Source organism: Bombus flavifrons, chromosome 17, assembly GCF_040668555.2.
Source record: "Bombus flavifrons isolate JBK064 chromosome 17, iyBomFlav1_principal, whole genome shotgun sequence".
Classification (NCBI taxonomy): domain Eukaryota; kingdom Metazoa; phylum Arthropoda; class Insecta; order Hymenoptera; family Apidae; genus Bombus; species Bombus flavifrons.
In genome coordinates this window covers 3,330,650-3,350,687 of record NC_138458.1, presented here as the reverse complement: position 1 = coordinate 3,350,687, position 20,038 = coordinate 3,330,650, and the positions used below count along the sequence as shown (strand labels likewise).

General features: G+C 35.9%; 2 protein-coding genes across 3 annotated transcripts in view; one reads left to right on the top strand and one right to left on the bottom strand.

Annotated features, from left to right (window-relative positions):
* The window catches only part of LOC138188694 (phospholipase B1, membrane-associated-like), a 289,810-nt gene that overhangs the window by 166,157 nt on the left and 103,615 nt on the right, over positions 1-20,038 (bottom strand). The window lies entirely within an intron of this gene.
* LOC138188688 (putative fatty acyl-CoA reductase CG5065) lies at positions 15,086-18,654 on the top strand. The gene is made up of 8 exons (XM_069130685.1): positions 15,086-15,862; positions 16,182-16,454; positions 16,557-16,873; positions 16,973-17,220; positions 17,457-17,640; positions 17,918-18,103; positions 18,197-18,451; positions 18,524-18,654. Exons 2-8 carry the CDS (start codon positions 16,209-16,211, stop codon positions 18,600-18,602), a joined length of 1,515 nt encoding a protein of 504 aa, XP_068986786.1. The 5' UTR covers positions 15,086-15,862; positions 16,182-16,208; the 3' UTR covers positions 18,603-18,654.

Sequence of the window (20,038 nt, the reverse complement as noted above, 5' to 3'; positions counted from 1 at the left end):
ATAAAACTAATTACAGCGATATGCTAGAAATCAGATTTATTTATTGGTGAAACAAGGGAAAGGAAGTTGCTATCGTTTGTTAAACGAACCGCCTTCTTCATCGATATCCGAATAATATGAAAGCTGTATCTGTATAAGGAGCACATATATTCCACTTGTGTGCGATTATACTATTTCCATCTAGTGAAAGTAATCGAAAATAATCATTTACGAGGAATTCCCCCACTCTTTGCCGAAAAACAACAGTGCTGATAACACGAAAGCGGAAATCGTTGATGATCCAATTCATTAAATATTATGTAATACGGTCCAAATTTTTATTCTGTGATAGTGCCGCTATTAATCTTTCCCGAGTTTCATTAGTCATTACTTTCAAGTTACTCTATCGGAAGTGTCTTACCACGCGTCGGTTCATATACAGAGTGTTCGGCTATCTTCTTTAATTATTGACAGTGAGAAATCGGTCCAAATATCCCAGTGCACGGTCTGTGTTACGATTCTTAACTACTAGGTGACAATCAGTAAGGTTGCAACTGATTGGTTGATATCCCGCTATGAACGCTATTTATGCTCAAGATGGTGGTAGATTAAAAATGACGAGTAGTGTTATGTGTAATTAATTTATTTGCACTATATAATATAACACGAAGAGTATGCCGCTCGGATGAAGGCTATTTTAAGGTTCCTTGAAGAAGCTTCGCCTGGTCCTTATATACTAACTCTCCGCCCCTGGTTTCCCTTCTGAACATGGTTTTCATGGGGTGAGAATCTATTCTTTCCAATGTTGTTGTTTTTTCGACCATTCGAGGAGAGACGCGATCCTGAGAAAGCACGTCAACGGGAGTCGTAATTTCTCGTTATTATTACGGTTTACGTTTACGATTACGTTACGAAGGACGTTAGCTAGCAAATTCCTGAGATTTATGATGGGTCCTTAAGACTATTGAGGGTACGCAGTAAGGATGAGCGGACATCTGGTTCCCATCTTGTCCGCAGTGTGTGGCCTGGTCTAGGTAGAGTGTCGTCCGACGTAACACTTGTAACTGTGCACCCTCGTGGGCGCATATCCTCTGCTGTTACCGATTGAAACCAAGTTCATGATAACTTTAGAGCGTACCCATGGAACACTTAGTGTGTTAATTAGCCTCTTGATGAGGTGCGCATCGTAAAGTTTACAACTTGAGAGGTAGGAATTTCGGACTTATACAAAAAAGGCAGATGTGTGTGGGGGCGAAGGGTTAGAGAAAATATTAATCCTCTCTACTCAGAAATTCCATAAAGCAGTTTTCGATATGCCGGTATAGGATTCAATGAGTAAGCAAGTGTAATGTATAATGTATGATTTTTCTTATAAAACGTCTCGTAGGATAGTTAACGTCTGCGAATCCCATAATCTTCTTCTCTACGACTTGTACGATGTAAGCCACTACCCATGTATCGTTCGATTTGGAATCGCTCTGCACTCTGTTTATTAGGCTAATCTACTTTCGTTCCTGTAAGGAGAGTTACCCCCGCACGGGGATATTTCGGCCGATGTTTAATTGTCTACAACTAAAAAAGAAAGCCGAATACGTAATCTTCTTGTTCAGGATTTTCATTTTATTTTGGTTGCAAGAATCACTGCTTAAATTTTTTTACACTCATAACGGAACAGTCTGTAAATCCGTTAGAAATTTGGTATTAAAAATATCGAGTCACTAGGTTATTAACTTCATGAATTTTGATGTAACATCGTAATCATCTTGTATTAAAAACACTTGTTTGCCGCATTACTGTGCATCTTCAGCAATCGTCTTGGAAAAAAGATTAGCGGCTGTAGATAGTTTTTGTCTATTTAAGTCAGAGGCTAACATCTATTGAGTAATTTCAAAAGTGGTCTTCAGATCTCTATTGCGATTCACAGAGAGAGCTTTTTCACTACAGTCCCTTGTAATGTAGTAAAGCAATGTATGGAAATCGTTCCCTGGTTGTGAATATATTTCTGATGCTGAAGAACGTCGTATGGTATTGCTTACACAAATTAATTAGAAAAATTGTCTGGATATAACGATATTCTGTAATTATTCATAAACGAGGCTGTACCCCTGATTTTGGTGAAATCTAAATTTATTGTAAAATTCAACATTTTGAACTTGTTCCTATACACATAACCGTCGTTCGGCCTTAGATTCCGAGATATTTGCAAAAGATTGTTGGTACTACCACATTTAATCTTGCCCATATATGCATGCCATGGCGACGCACGTGTTTGCATGGTACGTCCACTTAACTATTGCTTCTAAAAACACATCGCGGCAGCCTGCAAACAACCCCTATAGCGCACAAACATTTCAATATTTATTTCTTTTTTTTACTAACCTGAAACTACTTTGAAAATGAAAAAGGGATCTTTTAGACGCATAGATCTGACATGTGTCGACAGCCGCTATTAAATGGTACTCAAAAGTAAAATAAAAAATACTGATCAATCCGCCTGTCGTGAGGAAGTTGGCTATCACTTGACATTAATATCATTTTGTTCACTAAGACAGTCGAATTGAAAAAAAGTAATCCATATCCAATACAGATAATAAATATTTTCATTTTCCTGTAACAAGGTTCGGGCTTATGTAGATTGAAATAGCGGACGTCAACCCCTGTGAGTGTCTCACGCTCAGAAACAGTAACAGCGTAGACAGACCATCCTGCATGCCACAGTCATTGAAACAGTAACCAGATAGTAACAGAATAGTCGGGTCTGATATACACCTAACGATAACGCCTCCAGAGGAACCAAACCTTAGTATAAGACCTCCCTCCCCTCCCCCCAAATCAGCATTCAGCACTTTTTTTGTTATAAGACTCTGAACCATCGCTCTGTTGGATTCGTACAGTAAATTTTACTACCATATCTGAAGTTCAAATTTTCTATCTTACTTGTGAAACGTTCGAACTAAGACGAGAGCAGATCACCGGTGATTTCTTGTGTCCCCTACGTGACATGAGCTTTGCGTATTCAAACGAAATATTTCTCCACGAATTTTGATTCAATCCACATTTGATAGCCTCTTATTCCTAACTGCAATCATTGCCCTTTAAAACGTATTTCTAGTCTATTTTTTTGAAGTAGCTTATCGACGAATTAACTTGTTATACAGATAGTTTTCCGGCGGTCGCGATGTGTTTATAGAAACAGCAGATAAGCGGTTGCACTATGCCGACGCAAACGATGCCATGAACTTGCAAGTATAGGCAGGATTCAATATAGCATTAGTAGCAGTAATTTATTGTAAATGCAGGAAACATTTGATAATTGCAGTGTCATTAACTGCATTCCGAAGGAGGGGTCTAGCTCTATGAAGCACGGGAAACTCGACATCCCAACGCGATCGAGTAGTGTAACACATTCCAATGTTAGACACTGATTGTCACAATGTACCTAAGTACTAATTCAAAATCAAAACATTTAATTGTTGACTTTTTAAAAATGCGACTTTTACTAAAGTATTTGTGTGACGTTTCTGATTAATACGAGACTGAACATGATGTAATTTGAATTATAGTTACTTATTGATATGTAGTTAATTATCATTTATTAAGTAAGCTAATATGCTTCAAAAATATATATGTTTGGTGTTGTTTTAATGGCAAAAATGTAAGCGGCATATTGGTAAAGGTTTCATCGATCATACATCAAAGATAAGAAAGTTTGATTTTTGTGTTAAAGATCTCAGCTTATCGCGGGTTTTTGATTAATACTTGCCTAACGTTACGACTCTCAGTCCTTGTTTCTCTGTGTTTCTTATATTTCGGAAACTAAAGTCGAGCGATGTATTTACAAGAATATGTTTTTCATGATAAGTTATACAACATATTTAAAATTTATCGAAATGGAACGCTTAGCCTCGTTTGCGCATAACTACCTTTGATGTATGTTTTATGTAACAAAATCAGAATTTAATCCCATTGCAAGAAAATAGTTGATTTTGTATAGATTTCTTGAAGAAATACTACTAAACTTCTAAATTATAAATGTTATATTACGTCTAACGTCATCTACATGATATATGTGTCGGAGATGAAAGGACATCGGATCCATCCCTTTGGAACTTCGGGAAAATCTTTAACACCGTAATCTAGATTCTATTATAGGCGTAATTAAACAATTGTCGTCATTCGATCCGATTGTATTTGTTCGAGATTTGTGATAATGAGCTTGGGCTCGAGGCGACAGCCAGTCGCCGAACGTAGCCACGGTCACGGGATGGACGCTTTGTCTAACAAAGGTATGGAGTAATTCTATAGCTCTCCTTAATAGAAATATTTGTGACGGCACGCGACAGTAAACATTGCAACGGTTTCTGTCCCGTGGCTCGCCACACGCAGACCCTATTTTTCGAGTAAGATGATTGCCAGATGTCGATGCTTCTCTGCAGTATATGTTCAGTTAGCCTGAGGGCCCGTTATAAATTTTAAGATTTAGCTAACTAAAGTCCTTCAAACAGACAAACAGTCTTTGTCCCAACTACGAGAAAATAGAGGAGACCTATTTTTCAACGAACAACGTCTCCCACCAGCAACTTTTCCTCGAGGGTGGCTAGCATCTTTTTCTAACCACCGATATGGAGATTGACCAATTAGCAGCAACGCCAATTCCCCTCGCCTTCTAAACGAAGGCTATCTTCGACGAATCCAAGGATCTCGTGTCCTTAGACACACCCCATCATAGTTTTCCTCTGCAGCATCATCGCGACGGAAAGTCATTCTCTCGTGAGGTCGTATTAGCGAGTTACTTAGCGTCTGTACGCTCGGATATTCCACGTTTTAACAAAGAGTCCGACTTAGATTTTGTGAGCACGTTCATCCATCATCCCGTTGACCGCGGATTCGTTTTTGAACCTAGGATCATTGTCATTAGTTTCGCGAGTATCTAATTACCACGGTTACTTGTCCAATCCTATAATAATCGTATCTGCACTAGTCAATGTCTTCTCTATTGCATAACGACACTGTGTAATCCAAACGAAGATTCGTTTCACGCCCCTAACTCTAAATTCCAACCTTCTCCGACATATATATTACATAAATAAATATATTATATTCTCATAGTATTAGAATTCATCGGTATGAATGAAATACATACCATACTTGTGTAAATAATCGGACCTACGTTTTAGCGGAATTGCACAAGTTCATACGGTTCAGAAATAATTTTGGGCACGCTCGTAGTTTTGCCTTAGAGAACTTCATATCTGCGTTACATCAGAACGAGATCTTTCCTTGCACTGTATATTGATTTTTTTCCAGATCTGTTGTCATGTCATTGCGCCCGAAGTTTAAAAGCAGCTATATGAGAAGATGTTCACATTATTTGTTTCCTTGAAATATTAACATTGAACTTAATGTATTATGCCATATTTTAGTTTTATTATTGACGTATAACATTAACTAGGCAAGTTGTAATTATTTAATAGATTATGCTTATATTACAGCTCAGTAGTTGATCTATTTCCACTTATGATATGATTTATATCATGTATTATACATGAATGATTTATAAACTTGCAAAACGCTTACAATATAATTACATCTGTTCCTCAATTTACGCGGAGTATTCGTTCCACGTGAATTCGTTTTACACGAATGAACATCACGTAAATAAAATCTGTCAGCATAAAAGAAAAAATATGTACGCATATGATGACTAGCACAACGTAATGCACTTTCATCTTCATCTCATACAGCATTGACGCTACTGGTCGCGTAAGAAAAGATCGCGCTAAAAAACTTCCGCTAAAATTTTGTTATAATTTACCGCGTAAAACAGGGACTCGCGTAAAAGAAGTGCCCCGTAGATTAAGGGACCACTGTATCTTCATAGAGAAAGAAATATCTTCTCTAGTGGCGTGGAACCATGTTTTCCATCATTTGTAATCATCGGCAGTGGATACAGTTTTTTTCTGGTATGTTGGTTCAATTTTTCTCCCATTATAAAACAAAACACCATTTACAATTTCTTCTTTAGATTCACAATCAAAAAATCACTCTCACCTTGTGTTGACCTGTACAGGAAACTTCAACATCATTTTGCAGGAGAATGGTTGAGTTGTGATTAATAAAATTGATCCCTGCGATAAGTAGAATATGATGTAAGCAGAAAAATATGACCTTTTGATCTGGAATTTCAAGGTCAAGGTTAAATTTTCGACAACATTTTTATATTAATCTCCACCACACAGAGGCTATACTAACACTAATAACACTATGGTGGTCCCAGCACTTAACTTTTCTTTATCCTGTACATCTTAGCATCCACTTGTAAACCTTTTAGATTAGATAAGGCTATAGGCAAGAACTTTTTATTTGTCATCAAAATGATAAATCAAGACACTAAGATGGTTTAACTTTTCAATACACAAGAAGCGAAAATACATTCATGACAAGTGTCTACTTATATATTTTAAATAGTTCATTCCTTTACTGAAGATTCCAAGAAAATGAGCTTGTACAGACGAGCATAGATTTTCAATGCGAGTATTATTTCCTAATTATTACAAGTAGTTCGCAACATTATACGTGCATTGCAGCATTGTTCAGCGCATTTTTTATTTATGATTTTTTCACTTTTAATAAATAATCACATATTAGAAAAGAAATAGAATTATGTATAATGTATCTAACTAACAAGCTTGATTATTAATTACGGCATTTATAGCACAACGGTCAAAAATAAAACGGGCTAGGACTTGAAGAAGCCATAAAATGTCTTATCTTTCAGCACATTTTATACGCGCATGTCAACAAACAATTCCGAAATGGACAGAGTAACGACATCGCATTATAATATACACGGCATTTTAAACGCTGAAGTTGGCCACATTACATATTTTTCGCTACTATTGAGGTGGTATAAGTGTTGTTCGTGATACTTGTAGCTGCTGGCCGTAGATGTCGCTGCTGGGGTACTGCTATTTTTCTTCTAATTTAGATGCGTGGAGGAAAAATCGGACTACGGGAGCCAGGATTCGAACCCGGGTCCCGAACGTTCGTAACCTAAGGCGCTAACCACTGCGCTTCCATTGTCCGATTGTAGTTAGTGTCGAGTGACGGTATTTGTTGTCGAGTGCCGCCACACTATTGTTCGAAAACGGCGAGGTCGCAGCTGAAATTTCTTTAAATATGTCAGTCTTTTAACAAGAAAGATTGTAGCGTAATTAATCAAAAAGTCACTTTTTATTAACATTGATTACATTTTAAAACTTCCAACTTTGAAGACGAATATCTTCTTTTCGGTAATGGTAGTCTTTACGAAAATTAAAAAATGTATAGATAATATATTAAATAACATATTGTCAAAATTTGAAAGAAATTGTAAGGATACCAATCAGCGCTACCAATATCTTACATGATAAATTTTGTATAACTTTCCGAATAAAATGTTATTAAGATGTTACTAGAATTTCCCATATGAATGTAGACATTAGAATCGATTCTTCCATCATGGCAAATTGAACTTATTATCATTGTACTGCGCAGACACTGATACATACAATATTGGAAAATAACACACACAGAGTAATAAATACCACAGTTTGTCAAATGAGAAATATTGACAAGCAACTGATTAAACTCAAACGTCGTTTCCTGCGTAAAAATAACCAGCCTAATTCATGGCATATCTTCACCGGAACCTCGTCAAGTTTCGCGTTTGACTTCCTATCGATTATTTCGAAACGAGTAAATTAATATGTAAACTATTTGGAATAATTTCCGTATTCTAATGTTTTCAACAACACAATCAACCTTAAACGTTTCAATTGGAAGAATTTGAAACTTTATATTTCATAAAGAATTATTAATCGTAATGGATATTGTTTCGAAAAGCAAAAGTGGCCGATTAACATGAAACTTGCGGGAAGGCGGCGAGCAAATGGAAAATTTCAGCTTCGGGTGTTTATTAGTTCTCGGGATATTAATAAAAAACGATCAGCAGTATTCTATTTCTAAGAAAAATCATCGATTATAGATTAAACCCATTTACTCATTGAAATTTGTAACGGCATGTCGGAAACCGCTCTATGGAATTTCCGAGTAGAGTCGATTAATGTTTCTTCTAATCCTTTACCTCGATAAGTAATTAGTAAACAAAAACACATATAAGAAATGCCTGTACAAAGTTCGCACACCGTAGAAAAATCGCACACGTTCCTCGAGTTTGCAGACTGATGCGCGTTATCAACTGGGTGGCGATCAGTCAGGTTGCAATTGATCGGTTCATTTCGCGAACCTTGAACGCTCTTAATGCTCAAGGTGGAGATAGATTAAAGATGCAGAGTAATGTTACAGAGTATGACTGTATGCTGGAGACTGTTCGAAGACTTGTTTAAGATTCCCTGAAGAAACCTCGCCTGTTCCTCATATACTAGCTCTCTGTTTTAGGGTTTTCCTACTCACCATGGTTTTTGTGAGGTGGGAAATTATTCCTTCCAATCTTCTCTGGTGTTGCTGAATGATACCAGCGGTTAGTTTAGAGCATCCCATCGAACACTTAGGGTGTTAATTAGCTTCTTAATGAGGTGCGCATCTCCGTGTTTACAATTTGGGAGGTGGGAACTTCGGACTTTCCCAAAAAAAGCAATTGTGGTGTCTGTATCGCAAACTGAGGGTCACCCAAAATCCCGAACACAGACTGCTCACAGAAAATTGATATGTGATATTTGAGGTGTTCTTTCTAAAAGCACGGTTGGGTACGTGTATAGAGAAAAAGAATGGGCCAGAATTCACCAGATGTGTTTAAAATTGCTCAGAACTTCCTTGCAAGGATAGTGTCATTTCGTCAACAAAATCAAAAACTTAAAAGAGCTATTCAATGGGGTACATATTATTTTTCATTCGGCATATGTTACACATTAGAGCATAAAACGATACCTTAACTAATCCTTCGAGTATAAGTTTAAATAACTTTTTTGTTGTTTTTCTCGTGTTTTTTCCTTTATTATTTCATGTATATGTATTTGAATATTATAATGTAGAATGAACAGTAATTTGTATGGGAGTCATTTGTTGTTTATGTAAAACAACGCACAGTTATATTCAGTAGCAGCTCAAGTATACTTAATGCACGTGTCGTTTTTCTCTGGACATTGCTATTTTCAATACGACTTTTTTGTAAATAGTCTGCACACTCGCGGTACGTGTGCGATTTTCCAACCAATGGAACTTTGTACAAGCATTGTCTATATGTGCTTTTGTTTATTAATTATTTATCGAGACAAAGGATTAGAGGAGACACTAATCCTCTCTATTCGAAAATATCATAAAGCGGTTTACGATATGCTGTTATGGATTTCAATGAGTAAGCATAATCGATGATTTTTCTTAAAAAACTTTACGAATGTCATAGTTTGTAGTACAAAATAAGCTGCTGCCCATCTATCGTTTGATTTGATGATCACCGTGTACCCCACTTGAGCTGACCTACTTTCGTTCGTGTAAGGATTTACTCGCGCACAGTGATATTTCGGCCGATTTTTAATTGTCAATAATTCAAAAATAAAACCGAAAGCGCAATTTTTTTCTCCTTGATTTTCATCTTATTCTAGCTTCAAGAATCTGCCCTTAAGTTGTTTTACATTGAACACCCGGTATATACTATAAACAAAAGATGGACGGGCAACAAATAATAGCGCGTACGCTGTCGCGGATGCACAGTTGTGTATAATTATATACATTGTACATTGGTAGAATTCATTGAACTGGCATCGATAATTTCTTCCGATTATCTCAGAAACTATAGCCGTCCAACAGTTACATGTATAGGAAATGGTTGTTTAGAGTCATATTCCCGACAATGTGTTCAAAAGTCATCGATATCAGAGAGGATGTAGCTGTTCTACAGTTCCATGTTATTCGTTTCAGGAAAAGGTGGACGAATTTCTCGAAATGCTATTTCACGGATTTGAAAATGATTTTTGTAATCATTTTGTCACGACGTATGTATGACAAGAAAAATAATTTAAGAGGACGGTGCAATGACTGTGATCTTGAATAAAATAACATATTGTTGATGTTAGAGCGAGCGTGTATCTGTAATTAGGTTTGTGATTGTTAAATAGGAATGAGACTATGCTTCATTTTCTGACCACCGCGCCGTAAGGTGGCCGACCATGTGCAAGCTAACGTTCAGCGAATGCATTCGCATATTAATATGATTCGTGAGTATGTTGACGCTTTTTCCTGTTATTATTTTCCGTTAGTCCTACGATATAACAGAGTGATTAAATAAAATTCCGCTTCTGCCCGCCTTTCGCCCTCTTGCTGCTCGCTTTCCGTCAGCTTTCCATTTTCCACGCTCTACTAGCGCATTCAATGCTGCGCTCGCTCAGGTTTGTCATTCTTAAAATTTATTAATAAATTACGAAACTGTGCAACACATCTCGTAATATTCAATACATATGTATATTGTACAGGGTGTGCAGAGTAAGTGTAAAAAGAATCTGTCGTATCGTAATTTTACTCTTTCGGATCGGTGAAGATTTGTAAAAAATAATTTGTTAAAGAACGATACAGACCATCAAATTCGGTGTCTCACTTTTTTATTGCTATGTACTCTACTCATTACGAGGAACAAGGGTCTCAAAAGAATCATGCGTCGCAAATGACCCCTTCTCTGAGGGAAAAATGTTAAAGTTCATATTGACATTTACTTTTACTAAGAGAAATATCCTACTATCGATGAAGCAGCAGAAAATTGTATGTATATCAGAATACAGGGATAGCGGAAGACTTTTACATGTAGAGAAAAGGTTAACCAACGATACGATTTACAGTGACTATGTGAACTTGGTGAGCAAGAACTTAATATTGGGACGTTTAAATCCGCATCAAAGGTCAAATCGGCTGAGCATTCCTAAAGAAGAACAGATTAATTATATCCTTTACTCAAGAATGGAATTATGTGCCAGCAACGATGGCATGTGCATTATATTTGCGATTTTTATGTTTACGACTTCGTAGAAAATTTAAAGCAGTACAAAGTTAAAGCAAACTCTATCTATTTCATACACGATTGTTCACGATTCATGTAATAGTCAAACAGTTCGACAAGTTTTGAATGAAACGTTTGTATTATTGCGAACAGAATGCAGACCCGCTCCTCATGGAGCATCTCGTTCTCCATATTCGACACCACTGGACTTTGCTCAGAATAAAATAAAAACTGCATGTAATTACTACGTAATGGTTACTACAATCGTAGATTTATGTGTTAAGATACGTTAATGTCGGGCGTCGTAATAAAAGAAAATAAAATTGCAGAATATAAATAGGATATTTACATTAAGTAATGAGGAAACCATATATATGCATAATACATAGTAGCATACGTGACAAAAAATGCAACTTTTTTTTGTCATATGCATTGATGCCGTAATTTTTCAAATAGACATTGCTCAGTGATTTCTTTAAACAATTTTGAAAATTTCTTATTAACTGTCGCATTTTCGTTCAATACGTTGAAATTCTTACTCACAAATATTTCTCTGTTTTTAACTGTATCCGAGATAGTCCTTTAAGGGTTGAACTTTGGAGGATGGTTACAGCTCATAAATTTAATTTACCGCAACTAAAAAAGAATACGAGTTTTTATATTTCGCGCTGTTCTTCAAGTCTCAAGATTTATTAAAATCAGAGTCTGCCTATTCGGAACCTTTTCTTGTTAGTGAAGCTTCGTTTTGATACCATTATGTTTTGCAATTATCGTGGCATTGAATTATCAAATTGATAAGTACTTTACGTAAAATATTTTTCCATTTTTTTAAGGATATATTCTTTAAATGATTATATGATGATATATGGTGAATCAATATTTTTCGTTTCAGATAGTCATATGATTTCAATAAAGCACATTGCGGAACTGTTTTCAGGTGTTTCTAAACATGCTACAGAATTAAGGCTCATATATTAGCATTGTATTTTATAGCATTGTGTATCGTGTATTACTGTGTTTTGGATAGTTATCTTGTATCAGGATGAAATTGTCTTTCAAATCCATATTTTTACTCATTGATGCAGATAATTTTTAAAAATATTTATACACGTTTTAACCTTTTTTTTTTTTGTACGTGGGGAAATCCTCATGGACATCCGCTGTTCTAATAATCGCGTAACAGCAGAGTAGTGTCGGACTCCTACCGACTAAAACTCCACGATGACTATCCTACGCGTATGACAGGAGTGTCCCAGGAACCTTCCCGCGTCTTCTTGTTCGAACCAGTCCTAATAATTCCTGACTATTGAATTTGGCGTTAGGGGGGGCATTGTCCCTAGGGCTATCGCTTCTTCTAGTCGTGGTCCGTTGGGACTGCGATGGAGCGGCTCTAGGTCGCCTGACTGCGATCCTCCTTCTCTCTCTCCTTTCTTTCTCTCCCTTTCTGCTCGCTCCTTCGCGAGCATAACTCGCTCGCAGAAGAGGCGGACGGCCTCGTATTCCAGTGACCCTCTCAACATCGCTTCTACAATCGCTGAGGGGGTCAATCTTTCTCCTATGGCGTACCGCAGAGTGTAGCGGGGCAGTTCCCACGCCGGACAAAACTCCAGCGTGTGCTGCGCTGTGTCCCTGCCCTTTCTGCAGTGGTGACAAATGTCCGTCGTCTCCCGTCTGATTTTTCTCTCAGATAGTCGCCGAACACGCCGTGTCCAGTGAGCACCTGCGTCATCCTGTTGGTGAGCGGGAAACCGCGGCTGCTTCTCCATGTCTCCCAGGTTGGTAGGACCGCCTCCGCGCCTCGATGTTTGCCTCCCTCGTTGATCAGTTGGGATCGCCACTGGTCCCACGCGTCCTTCTCGTCGGTTTCTAGGTCGTTTGGGGCCGCCTGCTCGGTCAAGTCTTCATACACGTTTTAACCTAGGAAGTGCTAACTCCAAGAATATAGATTTTTATCATAAGCTAGATACTTATTAATATTTTCACAACAAGAAAATGTATCGAATTTTTTTCTGAAAATTATTTTGGAGACTTGTAAGAATATGTATACATTTTCCATTTCCTAAGAATTTCTTACTAAACGATGTTGTACCATAATTTTAATTTTTGTTAAATCATTGCATGAATACGTTTCACACTGATTGTGTGTTATTTAATCTCAGCAGAATAGGTAGTTCCTAATATGAAATGGAATTTACAATTCAAATATTTTCGCATTCATTGTAAATGTAATATGCAATAAAAATGTCATTAAAATTAAAATGTTTAAATCTATTTTTTGCTTGGTTCTGGAGATAGAAATGTTAATCGAATCATTCATGTATGACATTATACAGTTTCAGTAGTAGGGTGGTGTTATTAAAAGTATGAGTATCTAGAGGAGCGACACATCGAATATCGTTACAGTACAGTGACAGACTTATCGGGATCTGGAAGTAGCAACAGGTAACATGTGATTCCTTGTTATTCTGTATTCAATTGTGTCGTCTTCTATTAATTGTATTCATCATTACCAATGTCATATATATCAAAAATATTATCAGGTAACTTACTGCAATAGCTTAAATGAAGTTTTTGAATTTTTAAATATTTATTTTGCATTTTACATTTTACACAGTAAAAATGGTTCATTATTGTGGTTATTCGGTAATTTACAACCACTCATTAGAGGTGATCAAAACATTCGTCTTCGTGTGATAGTTGCATGAACCTCCGGCTATTTTTTGGCAAAAGTTGAGTTTAAGAAGGGTTTTTCATATTATTGTTAGGACTGTCTTCGATCTTTCGTGTCTATGAAAGGTGAAAATACGCTTCGCGGTGAATACATTAAACATGCGAGATACTTCAGTCATATTGTATTTTAAATAGTAAGAATCCATTGTTTGTAGTGAAATTAATTGAAGCAAACGCAAATGAACTGACATATACATATGTAATATTGATACTATATAAAAGAAACTATGAAATGGTAGTGGAGAGATTATGTATTGCACAATTGTATTATGTTCAAGTAAAATATTCTACATTGCGATGAAATATATTTCCCTTATTTTATTTATCACTTTTTTAAAAATCCACTTGTTAATTATTTAGATGCGACAAAATATCTCTTCGAATTATAACATAAACATTCTTTCATCACATTCAAGTGTTAAAAAGACTTTATGTTCAATTTTACAAATGTCAAATTTCACATATTGTTATTAGTTATTACTCAATATATAATTTTTTTCACTTGTATACTATATATATGTCGGGTTCACATTAGAATTAGGGTTAGGGGTGTGAAACGAATCTCCACTTGGATTACACATTGTCGTTATGCAATAGAGAAGACATTGACTAGTGCAAGTACGATTATCATAGAACTGGACAAGTAACCGTGGTAATTAGATACTCGAGAAATTAATGACAATGATTCTAGGTTCAATAACGAATCCGCGGTCGACGGGATGATAGATGAACGTGCTCACAAAATCTAAGTCGGACGCGTAATATTCACTGATCGTAAGGGGTTACCCTTTTCGCAAGAAAGAATGAATTTCCCTCCCGATGATGCCACAGAGCAAAAGTATGATGAGGTGTGTCTAAGGACACGAGATCATCGGATTCGTCGAGAAAAGCCTTCGTTCAGAAAGTAAGGGAAATTGACGTTGCTGCTAATTGGTCAATCTCCATATCGGTGGTTAGAAAAAGATGCTAGCCGCCCTCCAGGGAAAGTTGCTAGTGGGAGACGCCTTTCGTTGAAAAATAGATCTTTCCTATCTTCCCGTAGCTGGGACAAAGGTTGTTTGTCTGTCTGAAGGACTTTAGCCAACTAAATCTTAAGATTTATAACGGGCCCTCAGGCTAGCTGAACGTGTACTGCGGAGACGCATCGACATCTGGCAATCATCTTACTCGAAGAATAGGATCTGCGTGTGGCGAGCCACGGGACAGAAACCGTTGGAATGTTTACTGTCGCGTGCCGCCACAAATATTTCTTTTAAGGAGAGCTATAGAATTACTCCATACCTTTGTTAGACAAAGCGTTTATCCCGTGACCGCGGCTGCGTTCAGCGACTGGCAGTCGTCTCGAGCCCAAGCTCGATATTGCAAATCTCGAACAATACAATCAGGTCGAATGACGACAATTGCTTAATTACGACTATGATTAGAATCTAGATTATAATGTTAAGGAATTTTCCCAAAGTTCATAAGGGAAGGCTCCAGTGTCCTTTCATCTCCGACATATATATGTGTACAGTAGTTAACGTATCAAATTTCTAAAAAACAACTTTCTCTGAAACACAAGGCTTGTTATTGTAAAGATCAAGCAGAAAACAAATTACAAAACTAGAAGACATAGAACGTAATGCAATATAATATGCACAATCATGATAATATAAAAATATAGCACATTCTTGAGGTTAAACTAAGATAAAAATGGAGAACCAGATAATTGCGCTTTGTTTTTCACACGAACGATAAATGGGCAACAGCTTACCTCGTGAAAATCGTAAAGAAGAAGACTATGACGTTCGGAGATGCAAACTATCCTGCGAGACGTTTTCTAAGAAAAATCATAAATTGTAGATTAATCCCGTTTACTGACAGAAATCTATAACGGCACATAAATAAATAATGTATGCAGAGCACATATAAAATAAGTTTATACAGATTTCGAATACGCACGTGTTCACGGATGGGGACAGAAAAATCACATACGCAACAAGCATTCTTCAGGTGCTACTAAATATGATCGAATACTGTTTCGCATAAACCACACTCATTTTCCACACAAATGACTGACCACTGCATATTACAATATTCACATACATACACCTAAAATAAAAAATAAAAAAAGCAAAGGAAACTACATAAATATTGTTTAAATTAATACTCGAAGGATTAAAAAAGGTATCGTTTCATGGAGTAATGGATAATAATGTAAATTAATTAACAGCCACATTAAAAGCTGTATTTATTGCGTTGAATACCTCTTTTTTTGGTAAAAATCTATCATATAGTAAAATTATTCAATTATTATCATTATTTAATTATTTAATTCATGCAAAACGAAACCATAATTATTGAATTACGTTTCTCTTTGTGTAAAGAATATCCGTAGACTTCTTTAGAAAGTAATGCATACAACGGTATCAACCAATTTTCTATATCATTTAAAACATTTTTCCACTTACTAATTGTTGGGAATGTCAATCTATGGCAAATATAGGGACTGCAAGTGTGAAGATCCTGAAACATGGACACAATCAATAAAGAAACAAATGAAAATGGAATCAATAAAGGACTGAATAAGACGAGTTCTCTCGAGGAATTCTACGCCGGTAGTGGGATCCTTGTGACTGGAGGAACCGGTTTCGTTGGAAAAGGTCTCCTGGAAAAACTTATTCGCATATGTCCACGCATCGCTGCCATTTTTATACTAATTCGTCCAAAAACTAACGAAACGATAGAACAACGATTTATGAAGCTCATAGATGATCCCGTTCGTAAATATATTCTTGTTCCTTTCAATATTTAAGGCTGTCAGGAGCCAAATTGATTAACTTTCTTTTCTGGAATTGAGCTGGTAATTTTTCGTCTTCAGATTTACGATGACATCAAAGCCAAATACCCTTCAGCTTTGAGCAGAGTTTATCCCATGAAAGGTGACGCGAGTCTGCCGGACTTAGGTCTTTCGCGAGAAGATAGAATTTTGTTGTTAGAGAAAGTAAACATATTGCTACATGTCGCGGCAACTGTGAGATTCAACGAACCGCTACACGTGGCTATTAATGTGAATACGAAAGGTACTGCTCGTGTTATCGAACTTTGGAACGAACTGAGGCATCCAATTAGCTTCGTCCACGTGAGCACAGCTTATAGTAATGCGAATCTACCTGAGATTGGGGAAAAGATTTATACGTAAGAATAAGTTGCGCGCTAACACTGTTCCATGCTTTACGAATATTTTAATTGCAATTGTAGCATGAAGAATATGTTCACTTATCATTAATTTTGCAGCACGAGTTTGAAACCTTCCGAGGTGATCGATATGTGTGACAAATTCGACAAAACGTCGATCAATGAAATAGAAAAAAAGATTTTAAAAACTTATCCAAACACATACACATTCAGTAAGAATTTAGCAGAGCAGATTGTAGCAAGCAAGTGCAAAGATCTGCCAGTTGCGATAGTGCGGCCAAGCATAATTGGTGCCGCTTTGGAAGAACCATATCCTGGTTGGATACAAAATATTTCTGGAATTACAGGTATTTTAATAGATATTCTTCAATAGCAATTGTCAACACACCTTACATTTCACAAAAGTGGGGTTACTCGATTTGTTTGTGAGAGGATCAATGAGAGGCTCTCCACTAGATTATCATTATTATAGTTCAAATTTGTTGTTGCTCACTATTACGAGAATTCATTCCTATCTATTTAGCATTACATTTCTGCTAATCGAAAGTCACAAATAATTTCTAAATCAATTCAATGTTACCAGGTACCTTTCTGCTAATCGGCAAAGGATGTGCAACAGCGATACGAGGTAGGAAAGATGCAAGATTGGATGTAGTGCCTGTCGATTTCGTAGTCGACACGATAATATGTACTGCATGGCATGTCACGCTACATCGTGATCATGAAGTTAAAGTTTACAACTGCACCAGCAACGCATACCCTTTTAAGTAATATTTTTTACGAATATATGTCAACTCATGTAATTCGATTGTTAGAGTATTCCAAAAGTTTCAGTTTATTTAAGTAACATGGACAATGGAAGCGCACACAAACGTAGAATACGAAAGTCCAATTTTGACCTCAATACGTTAATTTAGGAAGATAGTGATGTAATGTAATACTTATTTAATTGCATAATATTTCCTGAGATACTCTGATAGTAATAAACTTTACCTTAAGCGTAATTCGATTAATTCTACAAATGTAATTATTTCAATTCCCAAGATGGGGTCAGATGAAAGATACCATGGTGAAATGTAGCATAGAAACGCCACTGAACGATACGCTATGGTACCCGGGTTGTCCAATGATAGCTAATAGACATATTTACAACGTTCGGAGTGTAATTCCGCATGTTTTGCCTGCGTTCGTCATAGATAACTTTTCAAGACTCCGAGGTAGTAAACCAATGTAAGTATTCTATCGACCCTCGAACAACGAGAACGATCTTTCTGGAATAATCATTGTTTTCATCTATAATAATAATTAAAAATGATATTTCAGAGTGATGAAACTTCTCAGAATTGGCAATAAGCTTGTCGCATCGGTTGCATTTTTCACCACACACGAATGGACCTTCCAAAGGGATAACTGTTCCGACTTGGCGAGGAAGGTGAAAATGTTGAAGGACAGCGATATGGTCAAACTAGATTTACGGGATATGAATTGGGAGAAGTATGTTGAAGTTTACCTGATGGGAATTAAGAAATTTATTCTAAAACAAGAGTTTCAGCCAACAGCCCGACAACGATTAGCAAGGTGCGTATAAAAGTATCTTCTTATACAAAAAATAGGAATTAATATAAATATATATATTTTTGGTTATTTCAGGTTATACTGGATACATCAGATCACCAAAATATCCGGTATAATAATTTTGTTATGGATAATATTATGTTTTGTATACTGACTACTTGAACGTTACTTTTTTATCTTTGAACCAAAGACAATATAAATATAATTTTATGAAGAAGGGATTCAACATTCTTTTCATTTGGTTTTTTCATTCGTTTCCTTTCTAAAGAAATCCATTTATGACATTGTTCGTCTTTTTTTTTTTTTATAAAATTTTAATAAGAATACATGTATTTATACCCACATGATTTCTGAGCTGTAAGAAATTCATCTGCTCGCTGACCATGAACATTTTTCCATTATAATGACATTATTATAATGACAGAAACTTCTATCATCCTTCACCAAATAAAAGTTACGAGATAGTTATTCGTTGACAACAATAATTTATCATTGAAAAGTCTACTGAGAAATAAACTATGATGATAGAAGATAAATATATTTTAAAATAAGATTTAGAATGAGAAAAAGAGTTCTAAAGTAAAACTTTTTTAAGAATGCTTCATTTGCTCTAAAGGCTCACTTAGGTTCTCTAGTTGTTTGCTCAAGAACCTTGCAGTTGCTTGACCAGTCGGCGTTAAAATATATGATACAGTCATCGAAATAGAAACTAGATGTGACAATCATGCTGGATAAAATATTATCTCATATAATAAGTAATGGGTAGTTTTTTATTTAAGTTAAATTTATAAAAATCATATAGGTTTTCATTTCATGTGTATGTATGTGAATATCGCAATGTACAGTGATCAATGATTTGTACGAAAATTGTATGTGGTTCATACAAGAATTGTCATGTCTATTAACAGCTCATAAATTCGTAATGCGTACGGGGTTTTCATGGGAATAGGACTATTTTTATTACGATTTATCTGGGAATAGTTCGGCCACCACAGTGCGTTTGTGATTTTCCTACGCTGCGTAAACTTGTGAACAAATTGTTAACATGTGTTGAGGTTGACTGATAGAAGAACAAGTGGATGAGTATGTAATAAAAAAATTTAAATAAATAAAGGTATAAGTATAGGTATTATACAAGTATAGTGTATAAGTTTATGCTGATCCATATCCTCACTCTCATAGTGTTACAATACAATATAGATGATACTGGTGGTTGTAATACACATCGTCGTCTTTAAACCTAAAATAAATTAAGCAACTGTAATAGTGGAAGTATAGAAGCTGATAATTATCTTTTAATACTGAATAATTTGATAAATTAAGAAAGAATAATACTCACATGTGCTATTTATTACCATATGAGTATTGGGCATCATGATAAATAATTGGAAAGTACATTTGAAGGATCGGATTTATTGACAATATTTTCTTCAGGAGTCATTTATCGTGCAATAAGCAGAAATTAACTAATTATGAAATAATTAATAAATGGTTAATTGCCAGAATGTTAGTAGTATAGCTTTTAAGTATATAAGGGATATAAGATATATACACCGTGTTAAGTATAGATAACGATAAGTATTATTTGAA